Below are 21,233 nucleotides of genomic sequence, written 5' to 3' on the forward strand. Positions count from 1 at the left end.
CATAGCATACACAAACGATCAACCGACAATAGGCGATCGACGACCATCGACCACCGACCACCGACCGATCGATCAGTCGACCAACCACGCGTTTGTGAACACCATACCCAAGCTGATATACCTATGCACATACAGACAAACACACAAGCGCGAAGTGTTAACTGCTGTTGCTGCTGCTGCTGCTGCTGAGGGGCGCAGGCAATCCAGCCAGTTTCGCTCGTTAAGCGTTTAGACGAGCATTTTGGTGCGATTGTTTTGGCGTTTGGGTGCGCCTTGTGGGTAATGGAAAGTGGCAAAGGGGTTTTGCGCCGTGCTGTTGGTTGACTGCTTGGCTGGTGGGTTGTACTCAAACAAATGGTGGTGGAGCGGAGTGTAGCAAAGTGGATGTTGTTGTTTGGGTAGGCGCAGCGCGTAGGCATACGCATCAATGGTGGCAATTGTGCCAAGTTTTTTTTCAATAGTTACATATACACACACACATAAGTACCCATGTATGTTTATTTGTGCTGTGGTTTTGTGCGGATAATAAATATGTTTGTGCCGGTTTGAATGCCGCCGACCCACCCGGCGACGGTATGCTGATAACTTTGGAGCCAACGCGCCGCGCAAAATCATGCGGCTTTTTTGATTTTTTATTGGCATTTTTTCTGGTTTCGGTTATTTTTGTTGCTTCGCACGCTGACTTGTAAGGGGAAATTTGTTAGGTTGGGAGAACTTCTAAGAAGGATATAAGTACGAGGGTTTGTCTGGTTGTTATTGTAGTTGTTGTAACAACAAGAACATAACCCATATATGCACATTTGGGCAATGCTGCTGTAGTGAAATTATAATTCAGTGTAGTTCCGATAGCGTAGACCTGACTTAAGTGGGATCACCTGGTAGATCTAACCTAAATTACGAAATATCTTATACTTGCAATGAAAAGTTAGAACCTTAGGAAACGAACATACGTATTTACATACATATACAATACTATAGCATGAGGATATAATGCACACCATGAATGGGGAAGAACAAGAGCATACATAAGGTAAGATTACTTATATTTACGTAAGTATCCTCGTATCGTCTGATGGTACAATATAACGAGTAAAACAGCGTTCCAAACATTATAGCTCTCCGATATTATAAAAAATATTGTCAAATATAAATAAATAATATTATACATATAATCAGCTGGCATATACATATGTACTCGTATATATTATAGCTGAATAAAGTTTTGAAAGCCACAGCGTCGGTAACGCTTGATATGAGGTTCTAGCTTAATGGGTTATATATATATATTATAATATATAATTATATATATATATTATATATATATAATATCGTTCCGGTGAATATTTTCGAAGTTACACGCAAATTTGAAAAAGTTACACTCAAATCGAAAACGGATAAAGCTCCTCGTAAAAAAATATCTGCCATTCGGAGTCGGTCCCTCCATATGTGGAACAACATCAAGACGCACGCCTCAAATAGGAGGAGGAGCTCGGCCAAACACCCAAAAACGGGGTACGCGCCAATTATGTATATATAACAGGTGGCGCTTAAGTAATCCTTCTATCAGAAAATGCTATAAATTTTGCGATTAGCCCTTAATTTCAGTTCTGTTTTGACATTTGTGTAGTAAACACATGCGAAATACACGTTAATAAACAATGTTACGCTACACTGCTCCAGAACGCGGAATATTGCTGACTATTTATTTGACCAATAATCGGTTGGTGACTTTGGCACAACGCGAATTTCGTCGCAGATTTCCTCGCCGTCCAACGCCTACTGGTGAAACACTGCGACGTTTAGCCGCTCGCCTCGAAGAGACTGGCACAACACGAGATGCTGCCAGGCGTGGCAGACCCCGGAGTAGCCGTTCTGCTGAGAATATTGCTGCTGTAGCCGAGGATGTCATGGAAGTGCCGTCGACATCGACCAGACGACGTGCCACGCAAATGGTCTTTACAACGAATTTGGGTGCAAGATTTGAAGATGTTTCCGTACAAAGTCCAGACGGTGCATCAGCTGTTAGCTGCTGACCGCCAATCACGTCTAACATACGCTCAAGCCATCCTTAATCACCACCAAGAGGAAGATGATTTTTCATCAAAATTAATCATGACTGGTGAGGCCCATTTCCATCTTAGCGAGTACGTAAATAAGCAAAATTTACGCTTCTGGGGCACTGAAAATCCGCGTGTAACCTACGAAGAGCCATTACACCCGCTCAAAGTCACTGTATGGTGTGCTGTTTTCGCTGGAGGAGTCATCGGACCTTTTTTTCTTCGAAGACGTCGCGGGCCCAACGGTTACTGTGAATGGTGAGCGCTACAGAGCAATGATCAACGAGTTCTTTTTGCCGCAACTTGATGAATTGGGATTGGAAAACATGTGGTTCCAACAGGACAGTGCAACGGCACACACTGCACGTGCCACAACCGATATGCTGAAGGATTCATTTCCCGGGCGCCTAATCTCCCGTTTTGGCGATTCGCACTGGCCAGCAAGATCGCCTGATTTGACCGCTCCAGACTTTTTTTGTGGGGCTTTTTGAAGTCGCGGATTTATGTCAACAAGCCTCAGACACTTGCAGCTCTTAAAGACAATATCCGTCAAGAATGTGAGGACCTACCGCTGGAGGTTTTAGCCAAAGTGATGGAAAATGCCATAAAAAGGGCTCAAATGGCAATAAACTGTGGCGGCGGCCATTTACATGACATCATTTTCTGGACTTGATGTTTGATGTAAAAAAAATTAAAAGACCAAATAAAAATAATCCACAAGAAGAATCAAAGTTTTTAATTTTTTTTTTAATTACAGCCAAAAATCATCGCAAGGTTACTTTTGCGCCACCTTGTATATACATCAGAGCCGTTTTCGATTTCTTTCGGCTGTTAAAACACGTTTCCCGTGATGGTTTTTTTAACTCGATCAAACAGAAAAAAAATAGCAGGGAGCCATATCAAGTGAATTCGATGGCTGTTGGGTGGTATTCGTTTCGTTCTTCGTCAGAAATTCACGGATAATGTTGGCACTGAACTACGTTAGAACACCCAAATAATAGTCCTCATTAACTTTCTGATCTTATGAGAAAAATTCGAGGTGTAGAATGCCGTTATACTCCATAACAACCATGAGATCGTTTCCTTTTTTGACTGAAAACTACGTGGTCCTGGTTTTGGCCTCGATTCATCCGGAGCTTCCCACTCACCCATCTAAGATCTGGATTGCACGCCATACTCATAAGCCCACGTCTCGTCTCCAGTAATGATGCTTTTGATGCAACTTTGCCGCAACACGGCGCAAGCCCAAATCAATAACTACAATATCTTCAACGAATTCATAAGTATTGACCACTTTCAGTTTCTGATGTCGACGGACTCTCGATCTCTTTTGCAGAGTTCATGCCACTCGTAAAGGGCTGTTTTTTTTTAGACTATCATTTCCGAAACGGTTAACCAACATTTCTAAGGCTTCCGCGCCATTGAATACATTTTCAACGCAAAATTTAATACAAACTCATTGTTGCATTGGTGCATTTTATTCAAAGACGGCGTTACTTTTACAAATGTCAAGCAATGGCTATAAAATTGGTGGGAATGTTACTCACAGATAGGCAACTTAACACAAAAAAAAACGGAACTCTAATCAGTTGACTGGAAAATGTTTGGGAAACATGTTGAAGGTGTTATCTCCTTCAATAGTCATTGCAAAATTTAGCAACTGTGGTGAAAGATTTTCTGTTTGAGAAGTTATTTCATAGCTGAAACGCACTCGATGATTTGCCATTGCCAGCCGACTGGGCGAATGTATCATAATTAGGAGAAGCCCAGCGGCATTGATGGGCTTTAAGAGTGTGAAAATATTGATTGAGTAGCTGGCATATATGTATACTTACATAACATTTAAATAAGTTACACTAATAAAATCCAAGTCTCAGAGTTGATCTCTGAGATACCTTTTTGTACGGAATAGTACAATTGTAGAATAGACAGATGAGGTGTGAAAATGTTTCTCTGTACTCATCCAGCTGCGAAAAGCTAATTGGCCGCATAGCTGATTTTAACGGTGTTTAGTAGCCGTTCTTTTTCTTGTGTAAGAAGGGGCTAATTACCTAGTCAGCTCTGCCGATACCCTCGTAGAGCTCATGCAGTTCATAATCTTCCGTAGAGCTTTTAGCGCCATTTCTTAGCTACAAACGAGGCTCAGTGAGAAGTCTACAAAAAAAAATCATGCCATTGGTAAAAATAACTACACCTTCGACAGTCAATATTATATTGTACATATAAGAATATATTTCAAAAGTTGGATCCAGCCCCTAACTCCGACGTAGTAGATGAAGTAGAGTTCCACTAAGATGGGTGTGAAATTGCTGGATATCGATGCTAAATAATTTTCCAACCCGTGTAGTAATTTAATCGACTCTCTTGCTTCTGCCCATTAAAGAATGAAAACTTCCATTCCTGTTGTTGTAGCAGTAATACAAGCCCTGTCAGTGTAGTGTATATCACCGGGCGTCTTCGTCTAACTCATTTAAAGGTAGGCCCAGGAAACTTGCTGTTTCTATACGTTGGGTCTAGAGGTAGGTGGGTCTTAGATGAGTGGGTTTAATGAGGCATGTGAAAAGGTTAGTGTCGTTTGGGGTGTCTTCACATGACAAACATATCGCACCCTAAATACAAAAGGGTCACAACTCAAAATGAGCAGAAGCTCAAATATGAACGAGACGTTATCAATAAAACGGTCCGCGGATGACATATGGCAAAAATAATTTTTTTGTTTTTTGGTAGGACTGTTATAAGCTTACATGGCAAATTTCAGCGTGATATGTCACATAGTTTGTTTTCTGTGCTACTGTAAACAAGTCAATCTCGAGTGTGGAAAATTTTGAGTTGTGCCCCTTTTGTATTTAGGGTGCGATATGCTTGGTATGTCGAGGTCAATTCTGGATAAGTAGGAGTTTAACCGGCTACAGTATCCAGAAAGTAATTGTGCCAGCGTTACGCGGATCTCACGGGGAAGCTGGAGCTCTTCTTCTGCTGTAGGTGGTGGTTGGACTCCGATTACGCCATTCGGTGGTCGAGAGCTTCGGAAGATGGTGACGGCCTTCCGATGAATGTCATTTATTGTCTGTCTAAACACTGTCTGGTCCAGTAAATGTCTGTTCGTTTTGTCCTGGATCTCGTTGGCGTAATTGAGGAGATATCTCCTGACTTCCATCATCCTGGATGGTTTCTTTCCACAGAGTGAGCTCGCAAAACGGTCTCGACCATCCTTAACATGGAGATCAAACTAATACTGGAGCCGTTGAAGCTTTAGGTGCCACTTTTAACCCAGAGTAGCCGCTTAGACCATTAGCTTATTTTGCGTTATCCAGGGTACCTCCAAATTACACCTAATCTAAGTAATGATGGACATACTTTTTCCGCACATCAGTAAATGTTTCGTAAATCAGTTTCTTGACTTTCCAAACGATTTGTGTGCATAAACAAAGGAGAAAAAAAAAACACTTCCGGAAAACCCCAACCAACAAACACAAATTCTTGCACGATCTCATTGTTTGTCTAAGTACACAAATACATACTTACATACGCACATGTCCGTCGTACATGTCCGTCCTCTCGGAAGCGTGTGCCAAAGTCTGTGCCGCTATTTGCGTTTGCTTTGGAGGGCAACGAGCAGATCACTTTGGTGTTGTTGGATGATAACAACAACAGCAAATAATACACTATACTTCATAGATGCACACAGTAATTGCAGTTTTAGTTATTATTGTTGTTACCACAGTTTATTTTACTATCGCTATTGTGGTTACTAGTCGTGTTGTTCTAGTTGTTGTTGTTCTTTTTCCCTTACTCGTTGCATCATTGTTTTTATGCTCTTTTAATAGTTGCTGTGGATCTGTTCTAGCTATGCTTTCACGTATTGCAGCTTGGTTGTTGTTGTTTTTGTTGTTATTATTTTTATTGTGATCGCCGTTGCATGTTGGTAGGTCCTCATATCTCAGCGTTGCATTTTTTCGACTTTTGGTGCCGTTGGTGCATTTTTTCATCGTTTCATTTCACTTCACCTCATCTCGCGGTGTGGTTTGCTTCGTTGTTGTTTTTGTAGTGTGTGTAGCAATGTAGCATACTTTGTTGTTGCTATTGTTCTTGAAATGTTGTTATTTGTGTTTATAAAGATGTTTTTACTTCTTTCCTTACCTTAATCTTGTTTACACTGTTGATTGTTGTTTTTGCTGGAGCGGTGAGCTTTTTTCGTTGTGGCTTTTTGTGTAGAGTTTCTTGGTCTTGTTTTTGTTATCATTATCATTATCGTTGTTGTTATTTATGTTTTTAATGTTACTTTGCTTGTTTTCAATGTGGTTATTAAGAAAACGTTGTAGTTGTTGTTGTTATTAGTACCTACAACTTTTTCATTATTATTATTGTTGTACATAATTTACCTTAATAACAGTCAACTTAATTACTTTTGTTGTAATTATAGTTTTTACGTTAGGTCATCGTGGCTGCTGTCGAAAACGGTGGCACACTCAGACTCAATGAATAGACTCATTGAGATATCACAATTTTGTTTGCTAACCACCCTTGCTGAACCAACCGTTATTCAGGCTACATTTCATCAGATCTTTTAAATCAACATCCGCCACCTGATTTTTACTAACTAAGCTAATAGCTATTTCATCTACCGAATCTTCTTTATGCATATTACGGGACAGTGGAGCGAAGATGAAAAGCTGGATTGTCCTCTCCACCGATTTCGCTTCTATCTTTGAAAAGAACTGCCCAACCTTTTCTCTCTATGTTTCTCTATTAGGCTCCGAAGAGAGTTTGTATGTAAGTGCATACCCCCTTTACAGGGCGTACGAATTGCGCGTTCGTTTTCACTTCCATTTTGGCCATATTTTTTTCTTGAGATCCTACAAGCTACGTTGCGGTTCCCTTCTTCGCCAGATGACTGTAAAGTAAACTCTTCATTTCAATGAAAGAAACACAGAGTTCTAGTTGCAGCCTCGCTTTCCCTAAGAAACAAGAAGTAGTTTCGAATAATAAATATTTTTTTCTTTTATACTCTAATTTTAGGGAGCTCCGCAAACAGGAAAATCAAAATCTCTTAATGCGGCAACGGATAAGAAATAGGTATTTTCCTGAAAAGAATTACGAAATGCCTATAAAAGTAGAATTCGCATCCAATTGGTCACGTACATATGTATCTACATATATATTATATGTCTAGCTCTCAACTTCCCAAACCTATCAGCGAGAATGATATTTATAGAAATAGAGAATATACCTAAAAAAATTACAATTTCCAGAACGAATTCGAAGGCTTGCATTTCGGTATTCGCCCAAGCTCAGAATAATATCTCGTCGTTTTGGACTCGTATAATTTCAACTCTAGAACAAGAAGAGATACTCTTGGAGTTTTCGAGAGAAAGATTCTGGGGAAGATTTATGGACATGCATTTATGGTCAAATCGGACAAGGAAAACATTTCTATGTTAGTTGCTTTGAGAACAGGTCGACATGCTGAAAGATTGAATATTGCAGAAGCTGCAAGAATGGGGAGGGGGAGATGTCTGACCGACATCTTCTTTGTCACTGTCCTGCGTGGCATGCCACTAGATTTAGATTTTTTTTTTTGTCGGAACAACTAGCAAGTACAACACTCAGACACAATTAAGTCCATTGTACTGCACTCGGACTCCCTTGTAATTTTCTTTAAATCTAACCGACCTCCGAAGAAATCTGCGTAGATTTTGTGGTGCCAAGGAGCCAAGGAGCCAAGGTGGTCGCTTCTTAACACATCAGTGCCCAAGACCTCAAACCTGATTCGAGGCAAGGCGGGGCAGATGCACATCCTCCTGCTCCGCCCAAAGAAAGTGGCCCATCATCAGACCAACCAGCCGTCTGCAGTCCCTTCTGCGTAATGCCCGGAGGATTTGCGACAGTCGGTCGGACATGACAGGTAACATCAGTTTAGTCCATCTGCAGCCTCTCTTAGCCTGCCAAGCTCACTTGTAGTAGTAATCCATTTACAAAGAAGTTGGCATCAGAGCCTATCCTAGCAAAGGAGTCAGATGATGGACTATCTAGTTTTAGATACTTTGGCTCATCGTTCTTGAATGATACCGATGACCATTAGGGATAAGTGTCAGCCTGATCAATGGGTTTGCACTTAAAAAACAAAACTGTTTAACGAGGGGTAGCAGGTAAACTGCTACATGGTATCACAATAGATCTGTAACGGTCTAAGTGATGTAACGACAGACTACCACTTCCACTACCTACCTATCCACCCACGTGTTGGTTATGGTGAATATCGCAGATGATGGAGCGATGAGCTGTGTGAACTTCATAGCAATATATGGCTAAAGACCCGCGATACACTGTCAATGACTGGCTATCCAAAATAGATCTATAAATAAAGCACCATGCACCTCTTACCCACTACCCAATCCTACACATCTAAAATTCCTTTGTCTTTAAAAGAAGCACTGTTAGGCGATCCCTACAGCTACCACAAAATAGCGTATGTTAAGATGGGTTGTATGAAAATTTCGCACCTTCATTAATGATACAGCAGTTGAATAAATTAATGAAAATGGGGTTTGGACCCTCTACTCATCACACTCCTTCATCCAAACTCAGTTCTTTTAATAAACTTATGATAGAGTTGAGTTGGGCCGCATCCAGCCAAGATGTCTCAACTTTATTCGCGTTATAACGTCACATTCGACAAGAAGGGGTGCTGGAGTCTCCGGTAACGGATCGCAGAAACGACAAAAGTCAGTGCACCATATACCAATCCTGTGCAGACGATTACGAAATTTACATTGACCTTTTAAAAGATAACACGCTTCCAGTGACCATATTTCTATAAGGCAACGAAATACAAATTAGTTAATCTGGGGTTTTAAGTGATTGTTGTACTTCATTGCTATCACTGAATTACCTCAAGGCTCAATGAAGGAGAAAGCACGTGCCTATACATGTGCAAGTATAAGTGATAGGCGCGTCGGGTTGGTTTTTATGAGAAGTTTTTTCGTGTGTGAAATTTCTACATTTGCCATTACCTGCTGAGGGCCAAACGCTATTAGAAGCCACTTTTTTCAGCTTCTTGCTTTGGGCTTCAAATAAGTGATCTATCTAATAGGTTTATATCGAAGCTTCTGGGTATTATGGAAAAGATTTGATGGAAAAAGAACCAATCTCGTTTTAAGACTTAAGGATCGAGACAAAAAGATTTTTTTCAAATTTAATTTAATTTATTTTAATTTTTTTTTTTTTTAAAGCTTACATGATAATAAAATTATTAGTAAACTCAAGCAAACGCAGTGGCATCTTTTAAATGTTGGAGAGGATCTCTGTTGCCAAAGTGGTGATGCCTTTGAGAAGAAAGTTCTGGGCAGAATACCAGTAGGTGATGCACACTGGCTGTGGCTTAGCTGAAGGGGCAGGTGTTGGATATACTACCCTGTAATAAGTGTGTCGTTGGTGGTTACCGATGATGGATAGGCAGGTTTTGTACGGTTGGGGTTACTGTTCGAATAATGGCGTTTATAATACGACCATTCACGGAGTAACTTTGGTTGCCACTGTTCATGAATAAGTCGGTATATGTCGCTGGATAGGTTGACTTCGGATGTGACTGTTGGTGTGACGGAAATGTCCTTGGCAATCGTATTTGCCAGTGTGTTACCCTGGATGCCGGAGTGCCCAGGTATCCACATAATTTTGTTTTTGCTCCGATGGCAAATGAGTGTGTGTCTTAATACAATCGACCACTTGTTGTGGTTTTGGATGGTTTGGAAACAGGACAAACTGTCGGAGCAAATTATGTGTTTGCCCTTGCTTTTAGCGCAGTATTGAGCGGCTTGGAATGCAGCGGTTGCTTCAGCGGTGATAATCGAGCGGAATAAAAATAGAAGGCCTTACGTGATAACTTCCTGATTTTTCTTTACTACTACGTAAGAAATGTGGGATCCTTTCGACTCGTCAGCAAAAACCAACTGCCAGTCATTAAGGGGTTACATACGTCCAGCAGCGCCAAAAATGCGCTAAAAGAAAACTGTTTTCAGAAGGAATAACAATAGAAATAAATTTAAAAAAATGTTATACATTGTGTATTTGTACTTAAGTTAATAAAAAAATTTATTTTAATTTTTCTTTACAAAAATTAGTGTATAAAAAATCACTTGACCCAAAATACAATGAAAAAAAAGTTGCTGTAGTCTGTAGTAAAGTTGTAGTTGTAGTCTGTCGAGCCGAATTTTTGAATTTCGAAAAATTTTGCAATTTTCGGCATTTTCAAAAAAAGTATGCGTTTTACGTCATAAATGTCACACTTTAATTATGTTTATAAATTTTGTTAATAAAAATATCAAAAATCCGGCTCGCCAGACTATAGAGAACACACTTTAGAATATTAAAAAAAAAAAGAATATCAAAAAATATTAAAAGCTGTAAGAGTTATCATGCAGACCGTGCCGGAAAAAGTAGTTCCGAGAAAAACGAGTTTAAACTTTCAAGTGCAAACGAAGGACAGCTACCTGTGCGCATCAAACTCTCGTCGGGCAGTTACATTTTCTACCATAACTTTGTAGCTAAGGGGAATTTTTACAATCGACTTTCACAGAAATACGCCTAAAAACTATAAAGAATAATAATCTGTAAAAAAATCGATTTTTTTAGAATTCTGGACGTGTGTTACTGCTTAAGGGGTTAGGGGTAGTCAGAATTTTCAAAAAATCGATTTTTTTTTTGCATTTTCTTAAAGTATAATGTTTTAAAAATATTGTGTAAAAATTTGAAGTGAATCCGACAAATACTTTTCAAGTTATTCAACAATTAACAAAGGGCGCTCGGCCGCTCCGGAGCCGATAGCAAAACTTTAAATGCGTTTTTCTCAAAACTATGTTTTTCAAACTGGTGAACACTGTAACTTAAAAACCGCTACGTAGATTTCAATAAAATTTATACAGCTTTTGAAAAACATAAAAAACTTGTGCCTGATCGAAGGATTTTTTTTTTCCAAAAATTTCGATTTTTTTTTAACGATTAACTGTTGGTTTTTTCTTCTAAAATCTGAAAAAAATTTTCTGAGGCCGCCATTTTGTTCATTTTGAAAAAAAAAAGCTTCGATCAGGCACAAGATTATCTATTAATAAAACTAATTTTTCTTGTCCGATTGGTTTTAGATGAATCTGCAAGGACTTGTGATGTTCACCGCAAGGGACTTCTGGAGAAACGGGCTTCACACAAACAGCGATAACTTTTGCAATTATAAATTTTTTTTTTTTGAAATTTTGGTGAAGTCAAGTTAAAACATGATGTTTTTATGCTATGTTTTTATTTTTGTTAAATAAATTAATTAAGTAGCAAAAAAAAATTCGTGAAAATCATCATTTTTTCGGGCCTCTGACTACCCCTAACCCCTTAAATTGATAGGGCCCGATTTCTTCGGAAACTTGGTCTTGTAAACGGCGTTTGGTGTGTTATCTTTCCGTAAATAAGCTAGGCCATCATTTTATTTTTTACTTATAAATACATATACAAGTGGTATAGGCACGTCAACGAACTACTTCTGAACTTCAAGCAAGGCCGGAAACTGAGTGTACTACGTAACAGATGATTTCTGCCAGACAGTAGACTCATATTCATATCATATTATATCTGATCTCCAGGTCTGATCTAATGATATTTGCAATGCTGGTCTGCATTTTGAAATGAGTTATTCCTATTCAATGAATCACTAGTGCTTATCGGCGCCAAGTGACCGACTAGGAATTAGACAAAAGTATTCGAAAAAGTCAACTTAAGCTTCATTTTAATGAACAAAGTCTTAATACAAATCAATACCAGCATTCCTTCCGTCCGCCCAAATGCCATTTAACATACAAATATATTCGGTATTGAATTAACTGAAATTGTATCGTAAAATAAAATCGTAAAATGCAATTTTTTATGCTACAAATTTCAACACAACAACATGACAAAAATTTGTTTACTTGCATGCACGTAAATAAATAACAAACGATAAGCATACCCGTACACGCAGTCAGAGCAGCGTCACCACGACGATGGTCCGATGGACCCACCACAACGCCGTGCATCGATCGGGGACACGCCGTCGTCCGACTCCTAACTGTTGACTGTAGACTGTTGATTTTGCCGATTTTGCCTGCATCAAGTTCGCAAATTTATGATAACCATTTATCAATGCTGCGGCGAATTTCGTTTAGCATTCGGCACTTAGCTCCAACGTCGTCGATGCCGTTGCTGTCGTGTGTGTGTGTGGAGTATAGTATAAGCATACATATTTACATATGTACATATGTATATGTGTATTTGTATACATGCATATGTGTGCGCTTCCCTTAATCGGAAGCATTGTGGGTGGTCGCGAACCGTGAGTCGCGAACAAGCAAGTAAGCGAGCCGCCAACCAGTTGGCGACTTCCAACAGACGACCTACAGCGATGCCGCGCACCATTCCTTACGTCCGTCCGTTCGTTCGCCCATCTACACGTCAAAGAGCTGATATTGAATTGTGAATGACGACATTAACGTCTTCTGTATGGCAGCAGCGCGGTATTCTTATTTTTTGTTTGTTGTTGTTATTTTTGTTATACTGTTGATGCCGGTACTGATGGTAGTGGTGGCGGCACAGTGCGGACAACTGATCGTTTCAGCTAGGCGCAGTTTCGCGGCTCCCTTGAATTAAGTGATCTGACAGACTTCTCATGTATGATTATATTATTCTTACATGCATACATACATACATAGCTATGTATGTGTGGGTATTTATGTGACGCACCCTACTTAAAGGCAACGAAGCCGTTGTGATTATACAATAAATTGTTTTGTAGAAAGGTTCAGAGGGCAGAGCTCGCGTATGGGGCATCAATAGTATAAAAACTATGTCTGTGTCGCAGGCAGGACAGGGAGAAGCAACAAATAATAGTAAGAAGGGGGAAACAACAAAAAATGGCAAGAGCAATAAGCAGTAAATTGACGATGGGATTTCTATTTCCACGGAAAAAGGGTACGAGAGCATTGTAGTTCTGGGGTCTACAACAAAAAAGCAAACGAAAGGATTAAAATAAGGTTTCTACAACCCTTTTTGATATCTACATACCTACACCTTTCTCAAATGGATGTGCTGAAAAAAAATAAATAGTTAACAAGGAAACTGGAAAAAATGTATTTTCAAAATTTTAAATTAATTTATTATCACTTATTTTTATTTATTTAATTTCATTTAGTAAAAATAATAGTTAACAAGGAAACTCAAACAACAAGAACTTTAAATTTATTTATTACCACTTATTTTTATTTATTTAATTTAATAAAAACAATAGTTAACAAGGAAACTGGAGAAAAATATTTTGAAAATTTTAAATTTATTTATTATCATTATTATCACTTATTTTTATTTATTTAATTTAATTTAATTTTTTCCTTTTATTTTGCCATCAACCGCCGACACCGTCATCTGGGCTGATTGCAGTTGCAGCCGTTTCAGTTTACTGAACCCTTATGTAAAATCCGCTATTGCCATCACCACCGCTGCTGTTGTTAATATTATCGAAAATCCGGAATTCAGTCTGGCCAAATTAGTCCAACTGGTAATGGTTGTTCTGAAAATGGTTTACTCTATGTATTCAATATTTTCAATCGACGAGCTAGAGGGCCAAGGGTGAACGGTGAAGATCTCTGGAAACAGAGAAGCTTTTTGTTTAATTTAATTTTATTTAACAAGAGTAAAAATAAGTAAAAGTATAAGTAACTATTACGCATAAGCACTAAGGGCTGGCTGCCAGGGCCTTCCGCTAAGAAGAAAATTAGTTCGCAAAATGAGCATTTTAAGCCAAACTGTTAACAGGCACGCTGCAGAAAAATTGATTGACGGTTTTACTACTGTTGACGTCTCTAACGTAAGCATATCATTCAAGTTATCTGGAAGTTCAATATTTCAATATTTTCCATATTTGTTGGGTTAATCAGAAAGTCTGAACCACCAAAACTGCTGCTGGCAGAAAAATTAAGAGAAATCCCTTTGAAATACAAATCAATTGGGGAAAACAAATGAAATACTACGTAGCCGATAAACGTGCAAATAAATAAATTTAGTTGAATTAAAAATATCATTTGATGAGTATATAGCCCCGTCTCTAGAGATTGATTAGACTTAGGCAACAAAATATAGAAATTCTAAAAAACCCAAGGATTCCATATAGAGGTTGGTATTTTCAACTTTTATTTTGCCTGTGAACTAAATCGGTTTAATGTTTGATATACGTTGTCTTATCAGAATTGGCCGAACTGCAAACCATGATAAGTGCATCCCTAAGGTTTTTAACAAAATTGACCCAAGACTGAAAAAATTCAAATTTAATCATTTTATTGCATTTTCTTTTCATTTTATTTAACTTTATTTTCTTTTTACGAAATCTTACTTTATAATAATAATTTATTACTATTAAGTTTTATCATAATTTTTTATTTTACCATACAAATTTTCAATTTTATTTTTACTTTGCAAAATACTCGTTTTTCTATTCGCTTACATTATTTTTAGAAAAAAAATTTTAATTCATTTTAATTTCTTCCACACTTAATTATATTATTATTAATACTGTATTATTAATAACAGTAACATGCATTCAAATATTATGTTTATCTTTTTAGTCATTTTGACTTTTAAACAATTATTGTATTTCATTTTTTTATTTAAATTTGGTTGAACATATTTGCATCAGCAATTTATTTCAAAACTGTTCCATTGTACTCCTAATTGAATTGTTAAGCGCGTCTTAATAACTTTATTTTCTTTTCAAAACGTCGCATAGGCCACACATATGTACCAAAAGGTGAATTCAAAAAACAAAAGAGCATACGCTCGCCTCTCAGCTAAACACCTGGAAAGCCGGGATCCATATCCAACGCTCACAACAAATAAAACGCAAACGGCTAATTTGAGCAATACGGCTTTTAAGAGTAAGTCGAATAAGCGTGTGCAAATCAGAAAACAAAACTCTTTAGAAGAAAAGTTGATTGAAACCTAAAAGTCACTTCCGAAAAATTATTATTTCCTTAATGACTTCGTATTAATATTTTTCACAAACTAATCGTTTGTTTTATTTCCAACAACTGCATTGCATATGCGGACAACATTCAAGAGAAATGTTGCATATGAAGAGAACCCAACGTTTGTATTTGCTTCTCAGAATTTTGTGTACGTGCATACAAATCGATCTGGCGACAAACACATACACCACCAAACAAGCAAAGAAGCAAAGCGCCAACAGCAACTAAAGAGCGGTAAGATGACTCTAGAAATGCCCACCGACAAGTTGTGCGTGCTGCCGGCGCACATCTGCTCTTTTTGCTGCACAATGTGAGAGCAGAAATCAAAATGGCCGCAGTTGACGGGAAACATATACATAAGCAGGTCGTTACCGAGGGCTGAGATATAGAGAGAGTAGTGCGAAATGAGTGTACGACTGAGGAACTAATGAAGTTATTTCTGCTGTCACCGCAGTCAACGGAAGGCATTGCTGAACGACGACAATTGGCAGCAGCCGCAGCAGCAATAACACCATCTCACAACTACCACCAAAGCCAGCAACTCTATCTACAATTGACAGCAGAAGCAGAAGCAGAATTTCTGAATTTCTGGCATTAGAGTACAGAGCACTCAGTAAATCCGCTCAGATTTCATTCGATCGTCGTAGTAAAAAGATGTAAATTATTAAATTGTGCGTCGTGTAGTGCAAAGTGAATTTTGGGATTTTAATATTTTCTGCCAAGTAAGAATTTTTGGTGACCTGTATGTAATGTGCAGCTAATTTATTTTAACGTAAATATGCGCGCATAGGAAAACAATAGTGTTCGACTACACTATATAATACAGAGTTTATAAGAAATAGTTCCTTGAAATCCATACGGAGGATCAGCACTAACCACATCGAGCCAAGAACAACATTCAATGGAATTTTCGTGTGCGACAACGACGCTGTTTATTTGACGTGAGCGAAGTGTATGTGAAAGAAAAAACAAGTGGGAGAAACGAAATTAAATGCGGGTAAAATAAAACGTAACACAAAAATAAGAGAAGAGCGACTGAAGCCAAGTGAATATGTAAATAAATGAATGACAACGAAAAAAAACACTATGGAGATGGCCACACAAATCGACGACTTGTAGACGAGCCAGATTTTGTTTGCCTTTTTTTTCATAACTAACATATGCACATATATGCATGTATGTAGAAGAAAAAAATTAATGAATGAAAACAATCGCAAGCGTGCGGATAAATTTGTCAATAAAGTAGTGTGGCAGAAAAATGCAAATATTGCAAAACGCGCGTAAAGCCAGCAAAATAGCAACAACAACAAAAAGAGCTACTGAACAACATTAGCAAAGCAAAATAACAAAATAATAACAAACGTATTTGAATAGTTGCAAAATTGATTATTTTGTTAAGTGAATTGTGAAAATAGATATATGTATGTATGTACGGGTAAATGAAAAAATGAAAAACTGCAATTTAAAACACAAGTAAAAAACATTTAAAACATAAAGAACGAGAAAAAATGTGCGTTGGATCTTAAAATTGAACGCCGCATTTTGTACGATTGACTTTTTTTATGCGCTTCCCCTTTACATTGTGTGGCAACAGTATAAGGGTACATCTGTAGCAAATTTTAGTGTGTTCACATACCACATACACAGAGCAGTACAAAAACAAACCAAAAGCAAAAATGGTTGTGCCCACCATGGATGGACTGCCACGAGTACCGGACACACATGGCGATATCGTCGATGAGAAATTATTTTCAGATTTATACGTACGAACCAGTTGGGTGGATGCGCACGTAGCACTCGATCAAATCGATAAGGTAGGTAAATTACGTATTTCCTTTTCCTATTTGTAAGTATTTCTGGCTAAACTTTCATTATCGTTCTTTGACAGTTCGTCCCGCACATTTATTTTGCACGGTATTACAAACATTTAGAAGAACATTTGTGATAATAGAATTTTAATAAAATTCGTATTATTATTGAGTAAAAATGACTTTAAATCAAAATCTTGAATTAATAAGGAGTGTTTATAAGTGAATATTGTTGTTTTCTGTGTTTGTATTTAAGTAAAATAAGCGTCAGTAATACGGCATTTTTTTCAAGCTTATGCAAAAATTAAGCATTTTTAACGTTAAATATTGCTATTAATTCTTAATGGTAATTTATAAAAAGTACTATAAATCAAAAGGCTGATATAGTGACTACATTTGTGTGTTATAATTTTTAAATTCGATGCACGCACTTAGGCATTATAAGAACATTTATCGAGGTAGCAATGAAAAGCCAGCCGTATTTCTTACCATACTGTAAGCTGAATGCACTAGGAAAGTTCGAAAACTGTTAATAAGAGCGTAAGGCATGGTTACATTAACAGACTGAGGTCGAGCTTGAGGTCCTGTTCGAAGCATGCGTCTTGCTGTCATACCGAAATGGAGAACTGGGACAGTAAAAATGTTAGCCGAATGTAGCGAACGCTCCTTAAGGAAATGTTTTTTGTTACAACGCAATCTGAACGAAATATTAATAAACATTCTTGGGATAACCAGTGTATACATAGGTACGTCCCAGATAGGAAAAGGCAATGCAACCTGGGTTGGGTTCTCGCTGCAATGAGTCGCATTAACTCGGTTTTGTGGGTTATAGAAATTCTTTAAAATTTATCACTATAGTTTTTGATTTCTAATAATCGTCGGAATTTCTTCGCGAAACTTGTGCTCGGCAAAGCGACATCCACGCCTTTATTTATAACTCGATTTTGAGTTAAGTTTTTGATCCATCCATGATTGTTATATCAGCATAAACACTCCCCATGCAATTACAGGAAATGTTGCTGAAGTAGCAGCCCTTGGCCGAATATAAATAAGGGGCGTTTCGGTTACGTAGAACCGACTGTCGTGGGAACGTAACGGTGTTATCTGGCTCTTCAGATACCATGCGCAGCTTGAGTTTTTAGTACTTCTTGTGCTACCGATTGCAAGTCTGCTTTTATTATGTAGAAGGGGCTAAAATAAATGCACGTTTGTTGTTTAAGGTCCGTCGTCAGCTGCAACAAACAAAATATACAAGAAAAAAATTGTATAAATGCAACACCAACTATTCGATTGCGCATAAATAAAAGGTGCCTTCCTGCCTTCGCTTTCAACATACAGTGGCTCACAGCTTATTTCGTGTGGCTATATGTTAAACTAAAGAATTGTAAAATTATTTTTATTTGATTTACTTTAAAAAAAATTTAAATGCACAATCAAAGATAAATGATTTCCAATTACAAACATGTATAAATGCATTCAAATTTTTTCTGCTTTAGTAGAATATTTACAACAAAAACAGAATACTAGGTAAATTGACGTCACAGCTTATTTCGTGTGCTCACTTTTACCGTTATCGGCGCTAGTAAACCGGTTAGCAATTATAGGAAATTTGCTTTGCATAGTATATTAGATTATATCCTTATTTAGTTTACACATTGAAAGTAGTCGGTTGTCCAGCTTTATTTAAAAATACTGTGATGGGTCGTCGTACGTCGATTGAAAGGCGCGAATTAGTGATTACGCATTACAAAAATGGAAAGTCGCAGAAAAAAATTGCTGAAATTGTAAATTTAAGTACTTCCACAGTACAGCACATTATTCAACGCTTTTCTCGTGAAAAAAGAGTGGTTGACAAAGGCCGCCAAGCTCCAAACAAAATTTTTACAGAAGCTGATGAAAGGTGGATATTAAGAAAAATTAAAAAAAAAACCCACGAATTAGTGCGCCAGCTTTGACAAAAGAGGTTGAAAAAGTACTTGGTTAGTCATGTAATCCTGAAACAATAAGAAGAATTCTGCGCAAAGCTGATTTCCATGGTCCTACAGCTCGAAACAAGCCGTTTGTTAATGAGCGTAACAGAAGATTAAGGGTGGAGTTTGCCGAAAACCATGTTAATAAAGACCAAACATTTTGAAATGACGTTATTTTCGCCGACCAAAGCAAATTCAACCTCTTTGGTTCCGATGGGAAGTCTTTTGTTTGGGGTAAGCCCAACGCGGAGCTGGGCAAGAAGAATCTGCGTGGTACAGTAAAACACGGTGGGGCCATGTAATGGTTTGGGGCTGCATGTCAACAGCTGGTGTCGGAAACTTGGTTTTATCGACGAAATTATGGATAAACCAGTTTATTTGAATTTATTAAAAAATAATTTACTACAAAGTGCTGAAAAATTAGGCATTCGGGACAGCTTCAGGTTCTATCAGGACAATGATCCGAAGCATAAGTCGGAATTAGTGCAACGGTGGCTTATAAGGAATTGCCCTCATGTGGTAAAAACGCCAGCACAATCACCTGATCTCAATGTAATTGAGAATTTATGGAATATTCTGGATCAAAAAATTAGAAAACATAACATAAGCAACAAACAAGATCTAAAAACAGCATTGCAAGTGGAGTGGGAGAAAATATCTCCTGAATACACTGGAAAACTTGTTAGCTCCATGCAATCCCGGTTAAAAGCTGTATTAAAACAAAAAGGCTACCCTACAAAATATTAGATTAGTAAAAACTTAATAAATTAAAAAAAAAAATCATGTTTTTTCTTGTTTGGTTAAGCACACGAAATAAGGTGTGACGTGGATTTACTTATAATTTTGATTTTGCTGTAAATATATTACTTAAGAAGAAATAATTTAAGTTTATTTATGTTTGTTTGTAACAAGAAATAATTTATCTTTGAATGTACGTTTAAGTTTTTTTTCTAAATAAAGTTTATACAAAAATATTAAACTTTTTTTATTTTGATAAACGGAATAAGCTGTGAGCCACTGTATTTTATTTTATTAGTATCTTTTTTATTTTTTGTATTTTACTGGAAAAGATCAAACAGTGCTGAAGGGATGTGTCGCTTGTTGGTACATAAAAAGTTCACAGCACAGAACGCGGTACGCGCATACAGTGATTAAAAAAAGTATTGGGAATGTGAATTTCGAACAAAGAAAATAGATTCATCAATGGTAACGTCTTAATATTGAAATCATAACTGTAAACTTAAAGAACAAAAATAAAAGTAGAACTTTCTGCCAATGAAGCATAGATTTTCCTTGGTTTATTGCAATATCTAGGTTATGAAATGTACAGCGCATTTCTTTACTAACGATCTTCAAATAATGCACTTTGCAGCGGCCGGTAAAACGGCTATTGAGCGTGGTGAAATTCTTTCTTTTACCTGCCACTAAGCAGTGCTCTGATGATCCACAGCCTGTAACTGAACGCTTTGGGATTTTTCTTACTTTGCGATCTGACTTGTAAGAGGATTTGGCATGTCTGCCTGGATAGATCGCGAGTGGGTTGGGGTTGTTTAATTCTAGAAGTATTTCCTATCGCATGTAATAGCAAAAACATTTCCCATAGATGTTAGGGTAGTGCTACGGGAGTGATAATCCTCGAGTCGTAGCGGTAGCGTAGAAGCGACTGTAGCAGGCACGTTTCTTACAGCTTACGGCGGCCGCCTTTTAGAACATGCTAAATCACGACAACATCAGAACTATTTTGAATATCGTCTGTATTGCGCTTTCGGTAAGCTTAATTTGACTTGCGGGCCATTGGGGAAACCCTAGAATAAGGTCACTGCTTTCCAATCGGGGGAAAGTCAAGTGTGTATTCGATTCACGCCACAATAGGTTTGATAACCAAGAGCATTTTAAGAAATCGGACGCCCGGTAGCAAAATTACGACGCTCACATGGCTTAAATATTTATAAAATCTTAACAGAATTATTTAGACCTAATATAGCCAGGCCGCCTACCACTCTTACTGAGCATTGGTCTATTGAGACCCGTAAAAACCCCAGCTGTAGCTTGCTACAGCAGCTGCAGCGATGAAACTGAACAGGAGATGGCTGCCATCTCTTTGTTGCCATTTTAATCCTACCAAAATAAAGGTAAAAATTTACAAGCATAAATTTTTCTCTGCGTCCTATGATGAGGAGTTATTAATTTGGAAACAAAAACTGTTCAAGTAAAATAAATTGTTTTCTTAGAAATGCACAGATACATATATAAGTTTGTTAATAGTTAAACAAAGATTTCATGCGATTGTAGTTTTGAAAAAGCAATATAGTCTTTTGTCAAACGTTGAAATCAGAATACTTTTGTGCGGCACTTTACACGAGCCTACAC

At 37.7% G+C, this 21,233-nt stretch overlaps 1 protein-coding gene across 1 annotated transcript in view; it reads left to right on the forward strand.

Moving 5' to 3' along the window:
* The first annotated feature begins 15,731 nt into the window (after nucleotides 1-15,731).
* The window catches only part of LOC129244789 (protein patched), a 32,287-nt gene continuing 26,785 nt past the window's right edge, over nucleotides 15,732-21,233 (forward strand). Inside the window, exon 1 of the mRNA XM_054882632.1 lies at nucleotides 15,732-16,899. Coding sequence (XP_054738607.1) covers nucleotides 16,762-16,899 — 138 coding nt within the window. The 5' untranslated portion in view covers nucleotides 15,732-16,761. The remainder of the gene's footprint in view (nucleotides 16,900-21,233) is intronic.

This window comes from Anastrepha obliqua, chromosome 4, assembly GCF_027943255.1.
Source record: "Anastrepha obliqua isolate idAnaObli1 chromosome 4, idAnaObli1_1.0, whole genome shotgun sequence".
Lineage (NCBI taxonomy): Eukaryota > Metazoa > Arthropoda > Insecta > Diptera > Tephritidae > Anastrepha > Anastrepha obliqua.